Source organism: Amblyomma mixtum, chromosome 1, assembly GCF_055824585.1.
Source record: "Amblyomma mixtum isolate Tamu chromosome 1, ASM5582458v1, whole genome shotgun sequence".
Taxonomy (NCBI): domain Eukaryota; kingdom Metazoa; phylum Arthropoda; class Arachnida; order Ixodida; family Ixodidae; genus Amblyomma; species Amblyomma mixtum.
The window spans coordinates 275,971,741-275,993,260 of NC_143012.1; the positions used below are offsets into that span (position 1 = coordinate 275,971,741).

Below are 21,520 nucleotides of genomic sequence, written 5' to 3' on the forward strand. Positions count from 1 at the left end.
GTGTGTGTGTGTGTGTGTGTGTGTGTGTGTGTGTGTGTGTGTGTGTGTGTGTGTTCCGGAGGTCCTTCGCCCCCCCCCCCCCACACACACACTTCTTGGCATGAAATGTCTTTTTCTTTATGGGTATGCTTTGGTCATGCAACAGGGGCCGGAATACTAACCACGATTTTCGCACACGCTGAAGCCACGTGCACTTAATTACTGCATCCACTGGAGAAGATATACCCATAAATAGCGACCATGAAGCGACTGAGCCTCGACGAAACCTGCCTTTCGCGACGAAATGTGCGTGCCGCAGCCTAAAAGGTACACGCTAGCTCTTGCGCAGCAACAGCAGTTTTCGAGTATGTCGCGAGCACAGGTTGCGGGAGCTAGGAGTCACACCAGTCAGGAAAAAATTTGACTGGCGCGCATTTACGTGTTTTTTTTTTTTACACTTCAAGTCCATTTCTGCGGGTTCGATATGAAAATACGAGATCATTTCGTTAGGCAATGCGCAGGGATGTTGACATCTCGTGAGGCGCAAGGAAAGAAAAAGACCAGGCACGCACACTGCGTTGCTCCTCGCGACGGCGCAGAACACCGTTGATCAGATGTTGATCCGAGCAGCCTATTCCAGGAAACAATCATCCTACGATAACGGGTTTCGGCAACCGCAACTCGAGCCAACTGGCTATCTGCAAGGAGTTGGTCCAGGCACATCAACGGGACGACACCATCAAACAGAGCGCCTGAGAAGATGCGCTCGTATAACCAGCCTCTTTGAGTCTACCACTGAACCTGTAAGCAAGCACTGTCGAACGAGGCAATAAATTATGGCCTCTGCGCGGGAGTCCAGGGCCGGCTACGAAGCCACCGAGGGCATCGAAAAAAGGCGACATGACGAAAGAACAACCAGCACCAGAACAAGGCGGGACACTGATACGAAATGGCGTGCCGAAGAAGAGACGCGAACCATTTCGGATGGCGGCAGTCGTCGCTGGGGTAGGTCGCACACAGCTGCCGCTTCAAGGGACAGCCGTAACGAAAGGAAGGAGCACGTCGCCGAAGCGAAAGATGGTAGCGTGCAGCGGGACGACCACCGGGAGGCGGATGAGCCAGATAGGGACTCCAGCCGTCGGCAAGCTTCTGGAGGAGAAAAAGAGCGCGACGATGCTGGAGCAGGGAAAGACGCTAGCGGGACCAGTGCTGGCAGCGACAGAACGTCGTCCTTTTCCAAGCCCGGCGGCGGAACGGCCAGGACAGGGTCCACAGCTTCTAGCAAAGATGCCAGGCTCCATCCTCACAGCAGGGACACTCGAGACGACTACAGCCGAAGATCGACACGAAAAGAGTCACGAGATTCGGAACCTGCAGGACTGGATAAATCTGAAAAAGCGACTGATGATCCAGGAGTGTCTCGCGAACGTCGAGAGCGCAAAGGAAGCAGGGAAACCAGAGAAACAACTACAGCTGACCGGGCAAAGGAACCTCCGAGATCTAAAGAACGTACTGCTAGGCAGGGAGACGAAGCGAAAGGCATGGAGAAGACGCAGGCGGCCATTTCTGACGAGCAGTTTGACGAAGAGTACTCAACTGGCTCTGAGGATTACTGCGAAGAGATCAAGGAAGAGATCATAGAGCCCAGTGCCGACGAGTGGCGTTTTGGAGGAGGTGGGGCCGTGACGCGTCGCACAACACGTACCACCACGACCAAGCGAAAGTACGGCAAGCCGAGTGGTCGCCACTCAAATGACCGTACCATTTCAAAGAAGCCAGGCACCAGCGGCGATAGAAAGGGCCGCGAAGAGAAGCGTAACGACAAGACAAAACAGACCACTAAAGGCGAAATAGAGGAAGAGTCGCGCCCGTCAACTAAAGACAGCAATGACAAAACAGATCCGGAAACGTGCCCTTGTTGTGGATCTTGCTGGCCAAGCCACACGGCAGACACGCGAGCGAAACCAGTTCGAGGCCAAAGTAGAACCTGGCGGCGTCAATACCGCCTTGACGACGAAAACCCCGTCGGGGAAGAATGGTACGATGTACGTAATTTTGGACCCAGGCAGAGCTGGCGCTCTTTCCAGAGAACCGGAGCTTTATCACGCGACATGGCGCCCGCGGACGGGATGCTTCCTCTAAACGCGCCCCCACCAGCCTCATTGCCAGCGTATGCCGCACAGCTACCGCCATTCGTCCCATACGCAATGGGTCGTGGCCAAGAAACATCTTTCAGCGCCTACCAGCCAACCCTTCCGGGTACCTATCAACTATCCATGCCCGCGCCTTCACAAACCTTGTTCCCTGCGCCAATTGCTTTGCAGCAACCATACATGGTACCGCCTTCGGCTGCGGGTCCGTACTGCGCGGCAGCTCACGCCCCGTCTATGACAACCTTTCCAGTGGCACCGGGTTTTTACTGCCCCGGCTGCCGTGCACAAGCGTACTCCGACCACTGCCCGACCCCCGCCCCAACAATGAGCATGGAAGACTTCCTACGCCGCGAGCAACGCGTACGCCAGGAAGAGAGGCTGCGTCAGGAGGAGCGGCAGCTACGCGAAGAGAAGCTTCGGCGCGAAGAGCGTCTTCTGCAGGAAGAGCGGCTGCGCCGCGAAGAGCGGGCCCGCCAGGAAGAGCGAAGGCGGCGCGAGATGGAGCGGGAGCGGGTGCGGCAGGAGGAACAGCTGCGCATCGAGGAGCGGATGCGAGAGGAACGCCGATTGGCCGCGGAAGCCCGCCTCGAGGAACAGAAGAAGGAGCGGCTTGAGAGGCAACGGCGCGAGCGGCTCGATGAGCAGCGCCGCTACAACGACAGGCTACGCCAGGCGCTGGCCGAGCAAAGAATGGCCGACCGTGGAGCGCTGTACGGTGGTACGAGCGGTGTCCTGGACGAGGTGTTGTTCAAGGGCAGGCTGCGACCGGCAACTGCTGGCTCTGTCTACGTGGGCAGAGTGGCGTCGCAGGACGGACTCAGGAACTCCGACCTGCGTGAGCTACTGCTCAGGGATTCGGAGCGGAGGCAGCCAATGCGAGGCCTCTCCACCGATCGGCTCCGAGATTCCGCGAACATCGCCGGTCGCTCTTCCCGCTGGGAAGACGTGCGTCGCTGAGAAGGGCGATCCACGAGACGACCAGGCGGACGCCTGGACCCGTTCACGTGGTTGGACAGGCGCACGACCCGGCAGCAGGCACTAGACGTCGCACACTTCCTACGAGCTGCAGGTGCTGAAAATTGTTGATTTGGAAATAGTTGTTCAGTGTCGGCGGGACAGATGCGTACATGCATATGTAATTCTTTGGCGCAGCTACCTTACAGAATGGAATGTGTTGACACACTGGTGCGCTGCTGTGAACTGTTGTTTTCCCGTACCTATGCATGCAAGACGATGCGCGCAGACTCAAATATGTCTTAATGTGCCCGGAATTCCGCTTTTTTTTCTTTTTTTTGTGAGTGCTTGATAATGCGGCTGAATTCCGAGTTAATCACCTAAATATACTATGTGCCTGGGGTGTGTATGTGCACGTGGGTATAAATTTATCGTGCATGCTGCAAACGCCAACTGCGCCCGGCCTATGACCTATGACCTAAAGCTCCTTCATCCGCTTATTTTACTCATAATGCATGTGAAGACAGCTCGCGCTTTCCAAGTAACTTTGCAGTTCGTTGCAACGCTATAGACCTTATGCGAAATGCACTGCCATCTAACGGTCGCCGCGCGCGATCCGCCATGTTGGAGGATAGCCGCCGGATTCACAGTACGTACTGGTGCACGCTCGTCGCGCGCGCTCGAGTGTCACCGTCCTCAGTGCGCCCACATATTGCTTAGTGCCTTGCTGTAAGCAGAAGGGTCACAAAGACGCCCAGGGAAAAAATGCAAGAGCGCTTCATTTGAGCGCATTTCTATTTTTGGACTGCGATCCCCGACATCCGCGGCACAAATGTTGCAGAACCGTCCCTACAAGTCGAGACATCGCGCAACACATGTCGTTATCGCCATGTAGCAAATGAAATTAGAAATAAGCTTTGTAGGCACGAAGAAAATATCCCACAAAAGCTGTTTTTCTGCTCCGATTGCCCGTGAAGTGCTGCGATTATCGGCCTCGCAAGAGAGTGATCGTGATCAGCTGTTCAGTGGTACGGGTCGCGCTTTGTGAGAACCGTCGCTCCTAGTGTTATCCGCTGCAGCGGTCACACGCGTTAGTTTTTAGTGCGAATATTTGTTTCGACGGAAACACTAGCAAGGGTCAAGTGCCCGTGGCACAGAACGTTTGCGCTCTGCAAGTCAGTCAATCGTTTCTGTTGGACCAGGGAAAGGTGCCTATTTTGTGGAGCGACGGCTTGTATGCGTGTAGCGATTTCACTGAACCAGCCGGTTTCCACGAAACCGTGTGTTGTGTAAACAAAAGAAGAAAGGACCGTAAGGGCAGCCGCTCAAGCGGTACCATATTTCCAACTAGCAGCGGGAATGCATAACGCGCGTAGAATCCTCCAAAAATATCAGTGCACAACTGCTTGCTCGTCGTGGTAAAACCATAGACAGTGCTGCATTCACGGGCTACGTGCTTTTAACGGCGATAGTCCAAGAATGGTAAGCACTTGTGTAGTGGGGTCGTGCGGCGACCCAGGGGTCTATGTGCCCGGTAATAATAATAAAATGTTTTCTCTCTCGGTCTAGGGCACTAGGGCAAACTAGGGGCTCTAGAGCACTATATAGGCAAACAAACAAATGCTGTATAAACTTTGCAAGGAAAATGAAAAGCGTCGCATGTTGAGAGGCTACTTATTTCGACACTACCAACATGAGCGTGAAGTTTACTATCGTTTGCTTTCGGCGCCGACACAACGCACAGAAAACGCAACCACAACAACAGCAATTCAAGCAGCACGCCCGTCCGCAAAAAGTATCGAACCAAATAAAAACTGACTCAAACTAGACCGAAATGCGCACATTTTTAGCCGTAAACGAAAATTACACTTGCTTCGTGCATTTCTTGGTGTTCAGCGTCGTCAAACATACGTAGGACTCCGTGAAAAACTTGTAGCTCCGTACTCGGTGGCGTTCGGAAAGTGGTTTTGGACGCGTAGTAAGTGTCTGCGAAGTCACTTAGAAACTTGGGCAGCAGAAACAGGTCGACTGACCATTCAGTCATGTTTACAGGCTCAAGTGACAGTAAATAAGATTTTCGAGCCAGCACAGCAGTAAGGAAGCAAACGCAGGGCACGCCTAAATCCAGACAGCAGAGGCGGAACGAGCTTCTGTCATACTCCAACATGGCGGATTTCCACTGGTTCTTCTTTTCTCCGATAGATGGCAGCAATTTTGCATAAGGTCTATACAGTGTGTGCATTTGTTGCGATGATGAAACTGATCCACTTCAGCGGCGTGTTCACAATATGGACTACCCCGACCGTCGAGGAAGGAAATAAAGAGAAAACGATCGAACCGTATGCATACGATTGCACTGCAGGTGCGGATGGCTACTGTTGCTAAGCTCCAACTGACGGGCGGGCCTTCTAGCAGATCAGCCGCACCGCCAAGTACTTGCGTCCCAAAAGCAAAAAACCACGTGCGCGTCAGACCGCCATGTTGTTGCGTGCCATGGTTGCCTGCCTAAAGGGCAACTCCGGTGTTTTTTGTACCTTCCCTTATTTTACTGCAACTTTCACGGTACGTTCTCCGCAGTTTTGTGGCCCTTTGTGACAAGTTTCGTAGCGGGGCGGTGTTTTGTTGCAGGTCAAATAAATGTAAAATTTTTGTATTTCGCGGCCTCAATCGAGAGGATTTCTACGGGCAACCTTGCGTAAGTTACGTCCGTCTGTGTTTACTGAAAGAAAATTTCGAGCCGGCTTACGGTCACTTCACTCGTATAATGACCCAAAATTCTCAACAGTCGTCAGTTTAGCTGATCAAAGAAAACTGAAAAATTGGTTTTTGAAGAAAGGAAGGGAGTAAGGTGGGAGTGGAAGAAGAAAGAGGTGCCGTAGTGGAGGGCTCCGGAATAATTTCGACCACCTGGGGATCTCTAACGTGCACTGACATCGCACAGCAAACGGGCGCCTTTTCGTAAATTTCGCCTCCATCGAAACGCGACCGCTGCGATCGGGTTCGAACAAGGGAACTCTGGCTCAGTAGCCGAGCGCCACCACTGAGCCACCGCGGCGGGTCCGATCATGGCGCACAAGACAGGTTCATCATCATCATCATCATCATCAAAACGTTTATTTCCACCGAAATGAGAGCCCTTTTTGGACCCCCCGGCACGCAGGCCAATAAGGGAGCCCTACTTAGGAGCCTCGCAAACTAAGGTCTGGTGAAGACACATTGTCTCTTCACGGCCTCAGCCGCCAGGCGGATGGCTTGTTGCTGCTTAGCGGGGTCCTCGCTCCGCAGCAAGGTCTCCCAGGCTTCTCTATCTTCTATCTTTTGCTCGGCGCCCGGGCTTCCAGCACATTCCCATATGACATGGTCGAGAGTGCCCCTCTCCCCGCACGTTATACAATATTGGTCTTTCTCCTCTTTGGAGATTGTTATGTATACCCAGAAGGGGCTTATATGATTCCCCCCTTGCAATATTCTCCACGCAATTGCCTCCTCTTTTGCGAGGGAACGGTCGGGCGGCGGATAGACCCTCCTGCTCAGCTTATTATAATGTTCCGTGATCTCGTGGTATGAAATTAGGCTATCTTTCAAGACAGGTTTGGAACAGTATCCGTGACGTCATCGTGTGGTGAAAACCGTTTCGGTGCCCCGTTTTTTTTTTTAATTTTTAAAATATTTCTATTTGGTATATTAAAATGGTGTTTTGTACCGCAGCAAGGGGACTCTTCGTAATGTACACGTAACTGTCGACTCGAAATGTTCCAGAAACCTCCGGAGCTGGCCTTTAAGCGCGGCGCACAGTTGACGGTTTACACATTTACGCAACGTCGCGGGTACCATTTTGTCGTCTCCAGCGCTTTGCATGCCAGAACAGGCGGTGGTAAGCCCAATATGCACGCGCGCGGCCTTTCGCCGTGCTTCACGTGCTATCATGAGCAATATGAGTAGGAACAAGGGAGCGCGTGCCCGATAACCTCGAACCCTACTTGCAGCGACACGTGGAGGCCGCTTTCAGAAACAAAGTAGGGAGGGAGGTGTGTTGTTCCATTTCTCAGAAGCAGAAAACACAGCAGAGCCCTTTCCACAATGTTGCGAAAAGCGGCCGCCGGGCATCGCCACAAGAAGGGTTTGAGGATGTCTGCCACGCGCTCCCGAGCTCCTTCTGCTCACGATAGTATACATACAACAAAACGGCGGCCACTGTGACATCGATGGCCATTACGTCCATGCGCACGCTCTACGAAGAACAAACTCTGGAGGGAGCGTGACGCCACGCGGCGAGCTTTCGCAAGCCAAGTAAGTGCTCATGAAGCCGCTCTTTCCCCCGTTTCTTGCTCTCTGGGTCAGTCCCTCCACGGCATGCTTCAAGGTCATCGTCGGACGCTCCCTCCTGATTTTTTTTCCCCCTCCAGTGATTTAGCCCCAGCCGGAACTACGGCCTGAACCACTCAACCGCCCTAGCCACCCCATCTCAGGTTTGTGGCGCCCACCTTGACAATATACATACCCAATGGTCCTGTCCGCGCGTCACGTGCTACTCGAATTTCTTGCCGCGCCCTAGAATTTCTAACTCGGTTTCGTCGAACTTTTTTTTGTTGTCCTGAAAACACTGCGATTTAGCCCCAGAACGCTTCCTGTTTGAAGGAGGCGCGTTTTTCGAGCAAGGAGTTACCTCAGAAATAAAGAGAAGCATCAAAAGCTGGCTGGCTGGCTGGTCACCTGCACCGGCGCCTTATAAAACACTCCGCGGACTGCTTGGCATGCCGCGTTGCCTTATCAAAACCAGTGCGACTCTACACGTGTCGCCCGCTCCAGTGCGAAACGTTTTCATACCCGCCGCGGTGGCTCAGTGGTTAAGGCGCTCGTCTACCGAGCTGGAGCTCCCAGGTTCGAACCCGACCGCACCGGCCGCGTTTCGATGGAGGGGAAAAGCAAAAGGCGCCCATGTGCTGTGCGATCATCAGGTTGTTGTTGTTGTTGTTGTAGCCTTTGACAGAATGGCACATACCCACACTGGGGGATCGGCCAATAATCGGGAGGTGGTCGAAATTATTCCGGAGATCTACGGCACTTCTTTCTTCTTTCACTCCCACCTTCCTCCCTTCCCTTACGGCACGGTTCAGGTGTCCACCGAGATGGGAGACAAATACTGCGCCATTTCCTTTCCTCAAAAAACCAATTTTAAATTTTCAACAGACTATTAGAAACTATGCTTTCAAATGCCGCGCCATTGAATCCGGAAGCGCTTTGGGGACAGCACCCATGCTTGTTTGTGCACAATAAAGCCGTTCATAAGGAAATCAAATTTAGACATGATTATAGGTGCAGACATAACCCACGTGTTCAGCAATCGTCAAATCGCGTCCAAGTAGCAACCAGTCCAAACCACCGTGGTCCAAACAAGCAAGCAAATCAAGCAATCTAGATTAGCCAATCCAATCCAACAGCAGCGTGGGTACGCTGCGCGCCTGTCGTACGTGCTGCAGAGATGTAGATGAGAAGTTCTGTCAGTGCGCTTTGCGTTTTACCTCTCTGCGTGGAAGCTTTTGCTAACATAGGCCGCTCTTCGAGGCTAACGTCTCGAGCGATATCAGAAGACTGATGGAGGCCCCCCAGTTTCCTTCGTTACAGCCCAAAATAGCCGACCAACCGTGGTTCTATGTTGACCGGCCGTGGGACGACGAAATAGAGTTGACACAGCTTGAAAAGGAACACCAGAGCATGGTACTGTACTGTGTAGCAGTTGATAGGAGCCTTGCGTTTGCACTTGGTTTTTGTACATGTGTACGTGCCTCTGTCATTTCAGCTCACCAGCATCGCGCAGAAACACAATGACCTGGTTCCGATTGGGAAAACTGCAGCAGAAGTAAGCTTCGCCGATAGTTGCACTCTCAACTCTCCCAATAAGCGCATGATAAATTTTCTTTCTCATGGCAATTTAACAAATCCTTCTGGCGCCGCTGGCTGGTTTGCGCTCAAGCCTTGCGCAAGTCGGCATTTCGTGTTTCGCTTTTTGTATAACATCGCCCGGACCTACACACTGCCAGCATGATTGGTATTCAGAAAACCGTTCAATGATATTCGCTGCCATGGGACATGATAAAACGCATCGGTGTGAGAACGCAGTGGCCTTCTGAGCGCCTGCGACGTCTCGCTGCATTTCGCTTAGAGGAGCACCAAACTTACTTTCGCTGATGAACGAGGGAGCTGCGTTAAGCTCTGGTCCGCCACCATGGCGTGTATTGCTGGTCACGCGAAAATAAACAGAAGAATTCGATCTGCATGCAAACACAGCGCGAATAGCGAAATGCGCAGTGTCAAGAACGTTGCGAAACTAACCTATATGTCGTTGGTTCTTGCATCAAGGTCTTCACACGGCCCCATGTTTTCAACTGCGTAAGAATTTAGCCGACTTTCATTTGCACTGCTTAGCAGTCGGACACCTCAGTGGCTTAAGATGTGTTCTCGAAAAGTTGCAGGATGAGGATGAAGAGGATGATGAAGACGATGACAATGAAGATGACGAGAGTGACAGTAATGAGGATGAAGATGATGAACTTGATGCAGATGACATTAATTACGACCAAGATTCACCGGTAAGCGTTAGGTCACTTGTGTGTCGTGTGGTCTGAACTGATCCACTGATATCACTGAGCGCTGTATATCTTACAAATTATTGGGGCAGTACACAACTGCTGTTGCTGCACATTGAAGGTTTTTAACAATGAAACATGCTTGCTGTTGCTTGTGCTAACACGTATGTGGTAAAAGCGTACGCTTGCAATGAATTATCTTTTAAATTTTCATTTACACATTGCTGAGCTGACAAGCAGTGCAAAAAGCTGCCAAGTGTTTACGTTATGTTGTGTAATGTGCTAAACTCAGCCAAAGCTGCTGCCGCGGTGGCTCAGTGGTTACGGCGCTCGGCTGCTGACCCGAAAGACGAGGCTTTGATCCCAGCCGCGGCAGCCGAATTTCTTTGGAGGAGAAATTCTAGAGGCCCGTGTACTGTGCGATGTCAGTGCACGTTAAAGAACCCCAGGTGGTCGAAATTTCCGGAGCCCTCCACTACGGCGTCCCTCATAGCCTTAGTCGCTTTGGGACGTTAAACCCCATAAACCAAACCAAACCATCAGCCAAAGCTGCCTACGTATGTCAGGCAGTGCAGTAGCTGGCTGCCATGGCAAATAACCAGTCATGGTTGGTTGAGACTACTGATGATGCTGGGTGGCTCTTCTACAACAGCTGTCGTCATGATCAGCAGCAGCTTGACTACGGCCGCTGCAGGGCAAAGCTGCTTTCCCCCTTTGCATTGCTCCTGAGGCTTTCTTTACTTCCTCTTTTGTTACTGAAGGGATGTCCCATTGCTGTGCACTACTATCTCATTAATGTTCTGATTACTTTGCCTACTGTACAGATTTGTGTAGAACTCTTCAGCTACTTTAACTGTCTTATCCATATTGCTAATGGCATTGCCCTGTGTCTCTTAGCTCATATGTCTGGTTTTTACCTTTCACCATAAAACAAAAACAGAGAGACAAACCAATATATGCTGCAACACTCTGCTCCTTTCTTTATGCAGTGCATAAGTTTGCATTGCTGAGGGAAGCTACAGACATTGCAATAGTCATCTTCACGTCATGAAATGAAATGATTTTCTTCTGAAGTGATCCGTTTCATTGATGCTATGACTTTGGTGAAAAATAGTGCATCAAAGGCTAAGCACCAGGGTACCAAACTTGTTGCTTGCATCAGACCTGGGCTATCTAGTTTGTGAACCAGCCAAGTTGCGTTCGGCTGTTTGTGTCAGTACCATCGCATTATAGCATGCAGCGAAGCTCAGCATGCAGATTGTAAGTGCCGTCGATTTTTGCTAACATTATTCACGTTGATAGCATTTGTTGCTGTGAACATACTGATAGTGTTGCTGTGAACTGATGGTTTGCAAATTGAGCTCAGTATTCTGTCATTTTTTATAGTTGTATAATTTACTAGAACTTCTAGCCGAACTGTATATAGTGGGGGCCAGGCTTCGTCAAGCTGCAGTTAAGCAGCTTTTACCTGTTGCCCCCTTTGATCCTTGAGAGAGAAAATGAAGTTTGATTTGAAACTGATTTAAGAATGAGGGGGGCGGGGGATGCATTTATGTAAAGGGTACTGATGGCCACTTTAATGCTTGAGGGAACTAGAGTCACTCTGCAGGCACATTTCATGCTTACTCTTTCCTTCGCAACATGTGAGATAAATTATAGCGGGTATTCTTCATGGTCAGAATTTTGCTGAATGCAGGCTTGTACGTATTCTGTAGTTATCTTTGTGAAATAGGCAGAGATTCCTTAATGTTGCTGGGGATGTCGGCCTATGCTCCTAACATGCTACTCCAGATGGCAGTGATGGAGAACGCATGCACAGGCTGTTCACAGGGTATATATTATTAGTGCTGTTACCCTCAGAAAAGTCGGCAGTACTTTTGCCTGAAGTGAACCATAGGTGTCACTCCTACAAGGCCTACAAACGTTTTTCACATTGAGGCAAAAGTCTGTATGCAATCATAAGGGACTGCCATGGTTATGTAAAATATTGTTGCTTTAACATTGTGGCTTCAATGTGCTTTTCTTTCTTTACTTGCAGATGTTCCATTAGGTGCATCACAACTGACGCAGAATGACGAATAAACGTATTTTATTATGTATACTATTGTTGTCTGGAGAAACCTCAACCCCCTTGTTTATCGCAAACACATCACTGCAAGATCAGGTGTTCAACCATGGGTGTCGTTTCGTTCTGCAGACGCCTCCAAGAACCAAGCAGAAATATTTTTTGTTTCCTCATTTAGCCAAGGCCTGAGCAGTGTCCATGTCCTTTCCCAAAGCCTCTCTTGCATTTGCCGGCTATTGCACAAGGAGAGTGGCTGAGCTGGTGCACATTCTTCAAGGTAGCATCCGGTGATGCCTTCGAGCTCATGTGAAAGAGCTGCATGAAGCACAGTCTTGACGCTTTCTTCTGGTGTCTGTTGAGGGACATACCGGGAATCAGATCAGCCACCTCTCAATAGCAAGGCCCCAATGGTTGAATACAAGTTCAGCATCAGTGAAGAAGATATGCGAGAGCTACTTTTCAGAGCATAAACTGCACGTGAAAACATTTCGCGATTCCAGGTCTTCTTTTATGTAGTACTGCATGGCAGGTGACCTTGTGATTGTTAATGTGCACATTATTTCTCTTGACGGAAAAGGAAGGCAAGAACTTTTTTACAGGTTGAAGCAGACATGCTGATGTGTTGACCAAATATTTAGGGGAATCCCCCAAGGTGGAGAGATTTGTAATCCCGGACCAGGACAAATTTTTCTTTAACTACGAAGTTTCTGTGAAAGCTGTATAGCTTTCCTTTGTGGCCGTATGGCTGCGCTCGGGTGGACGTCAATGAGTAATTACTCCCTTATTATGCTGATGTGTTATTGTATGGCGTGGCACATTGAGTTTAACGTCCTGTAGCTGTACAAGGGCTGTGAGAGACTCTGTAGTGGGATGCTCCAGATTAATGCTGACCACAGAGCGTAAGTGGTTTTGCCCCTGTCGAAATGCAGCCACCGCAGCAGTAAAAGTTTTGTCATTCTTGTGCTTGCCATCAGGGAATATCAAAAATCCATAACTCTTGCCTTACCGCGTGAAAGTGGCCAAATTTAGGTGTTTTAAAATGCAAATTGTTTCTTCAAGAAGTAAGTGCTAAATGCACCGTGCATCGTAATACACCAGGCTGCAGCTTATTGATTACTTTCAAATTAAAAAAAGAAAAGCCAGAGTTGTGCATGCAAAACTCTTCGAAAATTTATTGGTTAAGGTATGTCACCACCTTTTTCAAAATTTTTTAAAATTTTGACTATTAAATTTTTATTTCACATTTTCCTTATAAAACACCGTTTTATATGATATTCAAAAGCAAAAAAGAGGGAAAAAAATCCATGCTGGTATTTATTATTCACAAAAAATTGCCCAAATTTGGCTGTTATGCAAACATTCATAACTAGCGAATGGAGAGCAGGAATTATAAACTTTTTGGCACAGAGTTAGCGAAATAACCGTACTGTGCAACCAACTAGGATCTTTGCCATCCGATGGTTGGGAAAAAAGTTATAGCAAAAATGCCAAAGAAATCGAAAAAATGTGTTATTTTTGTCTGCATTCCTTGACATTAAACTAGATTATATCAAAACTCACCATTCGATTTCATTTATCCTAGTTCATTAAACAGGCTAATAACAAAGGAACGAGCGTGCAAAGTTTTAATCAAAAATATTTATTCATTTCGATGTTATCACTGTTTGCGCAACACGAAAATGCAAAAAAACAAGTTTTGAGAAAAACAAGATTAAAGCTTTTCAATCCTTGTAGAAACAAGATCATCATGCCCTAGGAAGTTAAAATCCTCCAGGTCCATAGCTAGGGCCCTCCTTAGCTGACATGAGCTCTCTTTTGGCATTTGTTGCTGCCCGTCTTTTTTTTGCGGAGATGTTTTGCCTCACCCGTTGATTGACGCTGGGCCTTCATCACACGGTAATGGTCACTGGTGCAACATGCTACGAGAGTGTGGTGGCCAGATCCGATGCCTGATTACCTCAAAATATCTGGTGTACTTCTTTTGCCATCATTGGAGGACGAATCCGGTAGCATTCAAAGCGATAGCGTGAAGGGCGCGCATAGTAAAAAACTGAGACGCTTGTAGCGTCATGCGCCCCTCTTGCGGAAAGTTAAAGCAATGTATAAAAAAAGGAAGCCTTACAAATTGATTTTGAATAATCTTTTACGTATCAAACTAAAACAAAACGAAAAAATTTTCAATATACGCCATTGATTATCGCCGAGTTATCATTTTCTGTTACCAAACCACATCAGTTTCGGTTTCAGAACTGTCCACCACCAGTTGGAAAGTTGGCTATAACTTTTTAACAAAATAAGATACGAACATTATTCTTGCTGCAAAACATTGTTGAATGTTTGGGGATTCCCAAAATGCAAAAAAGAAAAAATGTCATTTTTACAAAAAAAAAAGCCTTTTCAAAGGTGGTGACATACCTTAAATATGTTAGTAACGAAAAAGAATACAAGCAAAAGAAAAATAAGCTGCTGCACTGAGCCAGAAATTATTGCAAAAAAATTAAAATACAAAAACGTTGCACACACTCTTAGCTACCAATCTTGTGATTTTCAGCTGCGTACATAATGCACTGCACTTTCTGTGGTCTTTCTAGTTGGGCAATATGACTGCTATGCCACTAGAGAAAGCAGTCACTTGAGGTCATGATGTGGATGTGCTGCACATTACACTTGTTCTGAGTCTTTTTTTTTTTTTTTTGCAGTTCCCACTTTTTTGTATATTTTTTCTGGTTGGTAGTAAGTGGGTGAAATGGGGGCGTGACCTTCCTTGACACCATCATAATTATAAATCTGCTAGTGCATTTGGTAAAATATCTTGGAAGTATGTTACTAATACCCTAAAGCACAAACAAAACCACTCTCATCGTTTAAAAATCTGGTACACTGCATAAAATACAACGTGAGCAGTAAAACGAAACATGTGCGAGCACGCGTTGGTGTCCTGGGCCATGTCAGTCGAAACTGATATCCGACCATTCTATCTGGCTGTCTAATACAGCAATGCTGCTCTAAAAAAAAAAAAGCATAAGAACCGACAAAAGTGCTCAGTAGCCTTTCGCCTCTGAGCAGTGTGTAACGAAACGGACAGCGTTTAATTTTTAATTTTTAATTTTTCAAAGTTTCATTTTCATGCCAAGGAAAGAGTTAACTGTGATTGAAAAGACTGCCTTGGACATCCAGCATGGGTTACACATGCATAAGATGGTTGATTATACATTCTACATTTCGCTGCACTTACCCTGGCCCGGTCTGAACAGACCTTGCATTCTAGTAATTCTCTCCCCAACTAGACAGTGTTACAGGTGGAGGTGTTGCAGCTGCTCACCGTAAAGTCACAGACTATGAAAGCTTGCCAATATTGCATAGTATCTTAAACAGTGCAATTTGTCGAAAAAAAAAATCTTATGCTTGCACCACTTAAGGGTGCAGTGCAGCCAGTTGCAAAAAGTTCCTGAAAAATGCGCCATCAAACAAATTTCTCGAGGCCTTCATTTGCAGACTGTATGTGAAACATGCACTTTGGTTGTTAGAAAGGTGCACAGTGAACCATTCAGCTATAAACTTTGTGTCTAGTTTGTAAGGATGTTCAGTTTCTATAGCGCATGTCGAGTTCCATGGGGTTTCGCAGCCGACTGCTAATTTTGTCAAGGCAAACACATGAGGCTGTTGTGGAGGTAACGTTCACGAGATCTGCTTCTGAGCAAAAGCTAGACCGAGGTAAAATGCACTTTTATTCTTTATTCGTGATGAACGATGGTTAAATTAGTATACTTTTCTTCCAAACATTTCTGCATACTACAGTATTCATAATTAGTATTCACTGCATTCACAATTCTTGCTTCTTAAATGAAAAACTTTAATTTCCAAATGCTCATTAGGAACCGGGGGAGTTGAGGGCACACAGGTGCAACAAACTTATGCAAGTTTGCCTTTTGGTTTTCTATTAGTACGTTTTAATTTATGGCATTTCACCTGTGCTTCTCAGGGTTGTCTGGATGCTGTCCACCTCAAAATTCTGCACTGGCCAAGCATCCGTATGGCTAATGACTGCCTCTGCTGGAGTTCAGTGCAGCAAATTGATATTTTCAAGGTAATGGCCCTAGTGTTACAATACCACTGAATTGCACTTGCGAGTTAAATTTACCATTTATTGTGAATGTTCTGAATTGTCTTCGAAGCCTTGTCTCATAACAACACACTCAGATGTATTTTTCCGGTCAAGTACAGTGAAAACCCTGAACACTTGCCTTGAAAAAAATACCAGCAATGAGTGGGGCCCACCACACCCTCTGGTAAAGTTGAGTGTTCACAATTCCTGGATGAATGCAGTTGACAGTCACAGGAACTTCCATAGCTTGCAAACACTTCCCTAATGATATGGTGAGCAACACCTGTGCCGCCTTAGACTGTGTGTAACCACGATAACAAGAGTATTTCTTCCTGTGAGGAAAGGACAGAGCTTTAATGTTTACCAGGAGCAAACACCTATAAGCAATACATATATGCACACCATCCCAATGCAGCTGGGAGAATCTAAAAGTGAGTAACAACTAGCTTCAGTAAGCGCCAACATGTGCCAAGCTTTACAGTTACTTTGTTATATTGCTATAGAAGTTTTGTGACAGTAGTTCCTTCAATTGTGGTTCCCTCAGAGTGCATTTGATATATTTTTCTCTCAAGACATGCAAATATGTGAGTGTATGCAAAGAAAACGAGATAAAACACTACCTGTAATCATATACCTCCAATGTTGATGAGTCAGTGCACATTACCACTCTTTACAAGTAACCAAAATTTATTTACTAATTAAGTGAAACTAAATGCATGTTAAGAAATGAGTGTTTATAAATTTTTTAATCAGAGGTGTTGAAACCTTGGCCGACTTGGTATGGTACAAAACCCCTCATGTCTCAATTTGAAACATTTGAGGAAATAAATTAAAATGGGATGAAAAAATAGTAATATCATGCAAAATTTGGGACTGTCGTCTCGCATAGCTTGCGCCTCATATAAAATTTGTGAAAGACATTGTGATATTCACTTGGTTACACACTTAGATAAACCAGCTCTTATACAGCAGCACTTACATAGATATTAATGCCTTACATCAGCTTAACTCCTGTAAGCCATGCTACTCAATTAATTGGCCTCAAATGTTCAACCACGGAGTAAGAAATGGGCTTGTGTGGGCTATTTGTCATAAAAAAAAAAAAATGCCGATGATGGCAAAGGTATCTTGTTTCAAGGACAGAGATGTAAAAAGACATGCACTCATCCTTGCTTCTGTGAACATGTTTTTCGCACTATTTTTAGTGAAGAATAGTTATTAATCACATGTCCACATCTATGAATTAATTTACTATCTCTGATGCACATTTGTGCACCTGCTTTGTATACTTGACGGAAGCCAACAGTCCCCAAAACCAAGGAGCATAGGAGATATTTTAAATTTGTGGTGTTGATCAATGAGAGATTAATAGTGTAATTGTTATATAGCTTAAAGACAACTGATAAGAAAGCAGAAGAAAAAAAAAACCACATGCCACTGGTGAGAGCCAAACCCACGACCTCTGAAATTCGCATCTGGTGCTGTTATTTCTCACTCGGTGTATTGTATTGTAAACAGCTGCAAGTGAAAGTAATGTTTGGTGGGGTGAATCAAGTAAGCTGGTTAAAATCCTTACAGAACACACCCAGTCATTAAAGCTTCAGCGGGCAGAATCACTGTGTTGGTCAATAATTTTACCTAAACCTCGTCAGCAGTCTGTGTGCAACATGGACAGAAAGCCAGGCACAAAACAAATACAAGTTGTGGCAGTGTTGCCATGAAGAGTTTGTCTCCTACCTGCCATTAAGGTCATCCAGATCTATGCTGGCGGCCTTGTGTGCACACGAGGACACATTAACAATTCTTGCTGCGTGGCCTTCTTTACCAGCTGCAGTGAGCAGAGGCAGGAGTAGGGCAATCAGCAAGCAGTGCCCGAGGTAGTTGATGCTCAGGTGCGATTCAAAGCCATCTTCAGTTTCCTGGTACGGCATCAGCATCACGCCAGCTTGACAAAAGACAACATGACTGCAAACACTACACTATTTGTAGCTTTCAGTATGAACTTACCATTACAAATAAGAACATCAATTTTGCTTTCATTTTTGAGTATTCTTTCCGCAAAGGACTTTACGGAAGACATTGAGCTCAGATCAAGTGGCAGAAGCTCAACTGAAATATATATATAGTGAACACAGTTAGGCAGTGACTTGGACATGATTACAAGCATGGCAACAGTTCGAACCTTTGGCTGTGGGATGGCTTTCCAGTAACAGCTGCCTCCTTTCTTCAGTGAGGCTCGCCTCTGGGCTACCTATAAAAATTGAAGGAAGTGATATCACGAATGCGATCTCTGTACAAAAGCTTCTTACCTTTCTGTTTTTGACTACGTTAACGCTATTTGCTATGCTTTCTCTCCATTTCTAATTAGAGAAAGGGCGTTACCATCAATAACTCGGGCGCCCAGAGATAAAAGCGTCCGCATTGTTTCGTGTCCAATGCCGCCTGATCCTCCAGTCATGACAACAGTTTTGTTTTCCATGGATTCATCTGAAATGACGAATACGATTACGAACGACTGTTCTTCGCAACTTTCGTCACACATCATACCAATTTCATCATACATCGGCATGGCTTACATGATATGCGTTCCCGCGGCGAGAACAAGGTCTTGAGCCTCAGAAAGCACTCCCAGAGTAGATAGTAGGCGGAGAGAATGTACAACCAGAGCATATCTTTGACGAAGGAAGCCACTTGGTTGATGACCGAACTCGTGTCCTGTTGGTGCATGGTGCAAACTTTCGAACAAAAATCCCGCCTTGGAACGCGATTTCACAACGCGCGTGCTCAAGCGGCGCCACTGGGAGACAGCGAATACGGCAAAACCCTGCAAAGACGCCACCAAGCATAGGGCGAGCGCCAAGAAAAACAAGGTGTTTTTACAGGTGTTTGCTCTGCGTTCGCAGGCTACGCTACGCTGTGCCAAATTCACTTTGAGTAAGTCGCCCGCCGCGCGATTTGTATGCTGCCTTTTCCTTCCTTGTCAGGGACCTTGAACGGACACCAGCGCATTACTTTCAAGTTTGAGCGACATAAGCCGCCCCTGCCGCCCGGATATCTGCACAGCCAAATGACGCCCTCCGCCATGCAGACGCTTTTCGCACTATGTTGCCAGCATGCCCCGCTGTCTACAGCTTATTTTTCCCAGCCAAAGCTCTACTTTCAGCGGCCTACACTCGAGTCATCATCTTTCTGCTGGCTGTAAATACAATAGCGAGTATTCTTTTGTGTACATGTAAAGCACATGCAGCGTCGCTGAATAATTATTATAGCCCTTTCCCACCTTTCTCATTCTGTGGCCCTATGCTGTTGTCTTTTAGCGAGCTCTCGCTTCAGCTTGTAACCTCTGCCATCTGAATTCATACAGACAGTTGCGCAAATCAGAGAAAATCGAAGAAAAATTCTCTCGGCTTAACTGGCTGCGAGATGGCGCTACGGGTACCATTGCTGCGATGTCTTTCAGTTTTGGATCGTTGTCGCCACATACGATGGAGATTTCCAAAAAATTCTGACTTAATCAGGCAAGTACCCCACCTAAATGTAGTATAAAACAAAACTGACCACTAAATGCAACCTCTGTGCGAAATTTGAGCCCGAACAAACGCGCGGTTAAGCCGAGAGAATTTTTCTTCGATTTTCTCTGATTTGCGCAACTGTCTGTACATCTGTCAATATGTCCTTGCAAACCCCATATCAAGAGTCGATGTCAAGATACGACAGCCTTGCTCTTTTAATACCAAGTTCGAATGAGGTAATCTTCTGATTTGATCAGAATTATAAATCCACATCGTCTAACTGCAGCATTGGTGACCCATAAAAAGCGGCTTTCGCATAATGCGCGTTTAGCGTTGCATTAATCGCGTGCATATGTGTGTGCATGCGTACACAGGGTGTTTCACATAAGACTTTACACAATTTTTAAAAATAGGCTTTTTGAGTTAGAAAAGCGTTTTTTTTTTTTCGGCATAGCACTGTCAGCAGTGTAGTGCATCAGAATGCATCTAAGACGTGCTGGCTAGCAGGATGGTTAACTAAAATTGAATACTTAACTTTTTAACTATAACTGGTACGCACCTTAATTTTTCAGAGGCATGTAGCACACCGCAAGTAAGACTCATATCATTTTCTAGAATTTCGAAAACGCGGATACCTTCGGAGCGGTCACCCAACGAATTTTGGCCATTTCACCAAGTTACTAGCACTGGAGAGGTCGCTTTGCCTGCAAGCTTCAGGAAAGCGCATGTATTCTGGCCCCATGTAGTCAAAGTTTGTTGCGCCACAGCACCGTGGATAACTGCATTTTCGAAATTCTATAAACTGATATGGATATTACTTATGATGGGCTACACGCCTCTCAATAATTACGGATTCTAACGGCAATAGTTGAAAAGAACTATTCAATAATAGTTAACCAGCCTGCTAGTTAGCACGTTTTACCTGTATTCTGATGTACTACTCAACTGACAATGCTATATAAAAAAAAGTGCCCTTCTAACTCAAAAAGCCTATTTTTAAAAATTGTGTAAAGTCCTAGGTGAAACACCCTGTATATGTAATGCCCAGCATTCAGTAGGTAGATTTGTACGCGTGCTTCCAACACCAAAAGCAAACCTCGAAAGGGACACTAAAGTTTTGATAATTTACCTTTAGTTCCGCTTGTTGCTCAGGTACAGAAGTCCACAATGCTCACCTGCAGGACTTTCTTTCCCTAGATTCCTCAGTGCGGGTCCATTTTAACACACCTTAAAATGTGCGAGCACAGTTTAACCAAGCTCTCAGAGGTCATGCCACGTTGCAGGGTCAAGGCATGTGACTTTTTTGGCCGTTGCACCCACCTCAGTTTAAACCCATTCAGACACCACTCACCATTTCTCTACAGATAAATTTTTTTCTGCCTTCATGAATGCCGCAAAAAAGCCAGTTAGAAAGAAACATCAACAGTTGTTTCCTCACAAGCATGTGCAAAATTTCATACAAAGCTTCCTAATGGTTAGAAATTGCAACACTGCAACACCAGGATTTGTCAGACGAGCACTCACGGGATTACAATTTTTCCAAAGATGGACATTACTTCCTGCGTCCACTAGTGAACACGAAAATGCACATCAGTTGTTATATGAAGGCTTCTAAATTTTGTCTATAACAGAGAAATTATTGCTAGCTGCAGCGCACTGAAAAAAAAAAAATGGGTGACAAGCAGCAAAATACTCTCACGCCGGATAGGCATGCAATAAGACACATACAGAAAGGCCTGCAGACAGCTGTAGCTGTTCTGACGGCTCTTTTGCTTAGTTTTCTCCAAAGCCTTGTGCAATTATTGTTGGCTCACTGCTTGCTCTAAGCAAATGCATTTCTTACAACCAATTCTGCACACAAAAATCTTGTTTAAGTTTTTTTGTCATATGAAAAAAAGTGATGTGCCTTATGTGCCTTGGTCAACCATAGTTTACGTCATTGCTTGCTAAATAAAGTAACTTCGTCTCGAACAGCTTGTTGAGAGATGTGGCTAATTTATGGTTGCATTTTTTTGTGAAATATAGCTTCAAGTATATTATTCCTAGATAGTAACCATGAAGTCCCCCATTTTACTTAACAAAGGAACAAAATAGCACTTGCATGATGAATTGCACTACTAGTCAGAACTTAAGCAGAAATCTATAGTATGATACAACTTTAAACA

At 46.4% G+C, this 21,520-nt stretch overlaps 3 protein-coding genes across 4 annotated transcripts; 2 read left to right on the forward strand and 1 right to left on the reverse strand.

Annotated features, from left to right (window-relative positions):
* The first annotated feature begins 815 nt into the window (after positions 1 to 815).
* LOC149371768 (uncharacterized) lies at positions 816 to 3,308 on the forward strand. Its single transcript, XM_089581067.1, has one exon. The coding sequence runs from the start codon at positions 816 to 818 to the stop codon at positions 3,087 to 3,089; it is 2,274 nt and encodes a 757-aa protein (XP_089437193.1). The 3' UTR covers positions 3,090 to 3,308.
* Positions 3,309 to 8,509: 5,201 nt separating this feature from the next.
* Positions 8,510 to 11,772, forward strand: LOC149371769 (anaphase-promoting complex subunit 15-like). 2 transcript variants are annotated; one of them, XM_089566060.1, is made up of 4 exons: positions 8,510 to 8,804; positions 8,887 to 8,946; positions 9,560 to 9,676; positions 11,712 to 11,772. In XM_089566060.1, exons 1-4 carry the CDS (start codon positions 8,682 to 8,684, stop codon positions 11,721 to 11,723), a joined length of 312 nt encoding a protein of 103 aa, XP_089422186.1. In that variant the 5' UTR covers positions 8,510 to 8,681; the 3' UTR covers positions 11,724 to 11,772. The 2 variants fall into 2 exon arrangements, with proteins under 2 accessions (XP_089422186.1, XP_089422184.1); XM_089566058.1 differs by having other exon boundaries at positions 8,513 to 8,804; positions 9,554 to 9,676.
* On the reverse strand, positions 11,746 to 18,930 carry LOC149371770 (polyprenol dehydrogenase-like). The gene is made up of 7 exons (XM_089566057.1): positions 18,420 to 18,930; positions 18,226 to 18,330; positions 18,026 to 18,094; positions 17,851 to 17,952; positions 17,581 to 17,788; positions 15,983 to 16,175; positions 11,746 to 12,090 (listed from the first exon to the last, which is right to left on the reverse strand). Exons 1-7 carry the CDS (start codon positions 18,568 to 18,570, stop codon positions 11,842 to 11,844), a joined length of 1,077 nt encoding a protein of 358 aa, XP_089422183.1. The 5' UTR covers positions 18,571 to 18,930; the 3' UTR covers positions 11,746 to 11,841.
* Positions 18,931 to 21,520: the final 2,590 nt, after the last annotated feature.